This window comes from Phanerochaete carnosa, assembly GCF_000300595.1.
Source record: "Phanerochaete carnosa HHB-10118-sp unplaced genomic scaffold PHACAscaffold_761, whole genome shotgun sequence".
Lineage (NCBI taxonomy): Eukaryota > Fungi > Basidiomycota > Agaricomycetes > Polyporales > Phanerochaetaceae > Phanerochaete > Phanerochaete carnosa.
Window position 1 is genome coordinate 1 of NW_006768388.1, and position 2,547 is coordinate 2,547.

Genomic DNA, 2,547 nt, shown 5'->3' on the forward strand with positions numbered 1-2,547 from the left:
CATCAGCTTGAAGACTTGATTTAACAAGCCGCTGTCTAGTAGGGTTCTCATGGCTCGTCGTGCCCTCTGCGCGACTCGGATACATCGGCTCTCCAAGTCTACACATTAGCGTGGGCCCCTAAACTAGTTCTGATAAACATATTGTGCGTAAAAATCGTCAGTCGGAATGGCATTCTTTGATACCGGCGGGACTTGGTTCCTGAGCTTGGGAACCAGTCTGCCAGGCAGCCCAGGCTGTGGGAGTCGCCAGGCTACGAGCCGCGATGAAGCCGAAACTGCAATCGTGAGGGACTTATCGCACAACCGGGTGATATAAGAGAGGAAGGGTGCGAACAGACGGTCATCAATCATCCATTCCCGCCTCCCTCACTTGGAGCGGCGGACTTGCAGCCTTGTGGCTTTTGGCAGGCTACCGACGTTTCCGCGCTAGTCAGCGCGCGCTGACCATTCGATGGCATCACCGGCCGACACCGAGGCAACATCCCTGCTCGACGGGATGCGCTATAGCACCAGGGAAGCCAAGCTCGACGAGAGCTTTTACGATGATGCCGAGACCGAGTTCGTCTCTGAACTCACAGGTATCAAAGACCCGGTGGAGCTGAAGAAGCACGTCCTCCAAGTCCAGCGCGAGGCTTACGCGGTGAGTACTCTTAACTTTCAACGCTCCGGAGATCTGGGTCCCCACTGGGAAAAGATTAGTTAAAAGCATTTTTTTTCGAACGGCAGATCTATCCATACCCTTGTATTCGGATTTGCGGCTTTGTGAAGTGAGTATTCACTGCAAAGCGACTGTCTTGCCGCTTACTTATTGAAGTTTCGCCCTCTGCGAGAACGAAAATATCTCGCTTTCCCGCCTACAAGGACCTCCTGCAGCTCGGAAAAGAACGCCCAGGTGCACTGTTTCTCGACGTTGGCTGCGGTGTTGGCAACGACACTAGGAAGGTTGTCTTGGATGGATTCCCAAACAATCAAATCATCGCCTCGAACCTCCATGCCGGTGAGCGCGCTCGAGTCTTGGTCGAGGCTTTCGACTGAGCATGTGCACAACAGAATTGTGGGACGTAGGCCACAAAGTGTTCAAGTCCACGCCCGAGTCATTCCCAGTCAAGTTCGTCGCCGGCGACGTCTTCGACGACGCCTTCCTCGCGCGTAGCGGTCCAGTTGCGACGCCGGAGGCCGCGGATGCCCTAGTGGCGGGCAGCGAGCCGTCAATAGACTTGTCTGCTCTGACTTCGCTCACACCACTCCGCGGGAAGCTGTCAGCGATCTACGCCTCGTCACTCTTCCACCTTTTCGACGAGGAGCGGCAGAGCGAGCTTGCACGCCGTCTCGCGTCGCTGCTCTCGCCCACTCCGGGTTCGTTCATCTTCGGGGCGCACATTGGGAATCCCGAGAAGGGCTTGATCCTTGACTATCTGACTGCTAACGCCCCTGCGGGCACGCGCATGTTCTGCCACAGCCCGGAGAGCTGGAAGGCGCTTTGGGAAGGAATCTTTGGGGAGGGCAAGGTCGAGACGAACGCCGTGCTGACGACGGCCCAACGGCCGGACACGCCAGTGGGCGTGAAGACAGACTTTATGGCCTGGTCCGTCAAGCGACTGTGAGGCTATGGAAAGATCATTGTTCTACGCTTAAATGCCTGGATTCTTTTCCTTTGATATCATTTAGTCCCCTGCGGTCTCTTACCTTAGTGCATGACGATGGAACTACCCGTGAAGCTGCTTGGAGGAGGATCAAGACAATGAGTGCAGGTCTGAAGATATTAGTTGACGTGCAACGTGAGTACGTGAACAATATAATCACACGTACGCAGAAGTAGTCTGGCCTTTTATATCGCACCAGTTGAAGGACAGGTGCCGGGGCTCTACTACTAGTGGTAAGGTTTCCGAACTAGAAGTTAGTAGTCATATGAAAAGGCATGCGATAGGGGAACGACATACAAGCTATCCCGCGCATTGTTTTACGTTTCACATGCGCCATAGCAAAGGTCTGGAAACGAGTAGCGGTCAGTGGCAACGTACGAAGAGACGTGACGCAAGCGAGCACGATTTGATGGCATCGACGGCATCTTCCGAGCTCAACGCGACGCGAGGTGACGCGTCCCGGGCGCACTCGGAGCGCGTGCAGTGGCCTCGAGATCTATCCGTGACCACTCGTGAAGCGTAAAGTACCTAACAGCTTGACACGATGGAAACACCCCAGATTTTTTGCGGATTTCTTGGAGAATACATCGTCATCCGATGAACGTTTGAACAATAGTTCGATAAGCGTCTGAGCGACGTCTCAGTAGTAAGTGCCCCTTCCCTTCTTCTGCCGTGATCTCTGTCCCAGCTGCTATCGTATAGGCTCGATACCAGCCGCCCTGTCATATAGGTAGCCATTCCAGCGTGCCGACTACCCTCCCACCCTCGGTACGCACCCCACCAACTACCGAGTAGACTGGTCACGAGTCTAGCTATTGTAGGCAATCCGTGCTTGTAGCCGTCGGCAGCCAGGCCACCTTATCAGGTTTACTGGTCTCTCCAGTTCTAGACTTATAGCGTTGAT

At 54.5% G+C, this 2,547-nt stretch overlaps 1 protein-coding gene across 1 annotated transcript; it reads left to right on the forward strand.

Moving 5' to 3' along the window:
• The first annotated feature begins 236 nt into the window (after positions 1-236).
• Positions 237-1,969, forward strand: PHACADRAFT_266453 (uncharacterized protein). Its single transcript, XM_007403110.1, has 5 exons — positions 237-640; positions 727-767; positions 831-997; positions 1,051-1,870; positions 1,941-1,969. Exons 1-4 carry the CDS (start codon positions 452-454, stop codon positions 1,602-1,604), a joined length of 951 nt encoding a protein of 316 aa, XP_007403172.1. The 5' UTR covers positions 237-451; the 3' UTR covers positions 1,605-1,870; positions 1,941-1,969.
• The last annotated feature ends 578 nt before the right edge of the window (positions 1,970-2,547 follow it).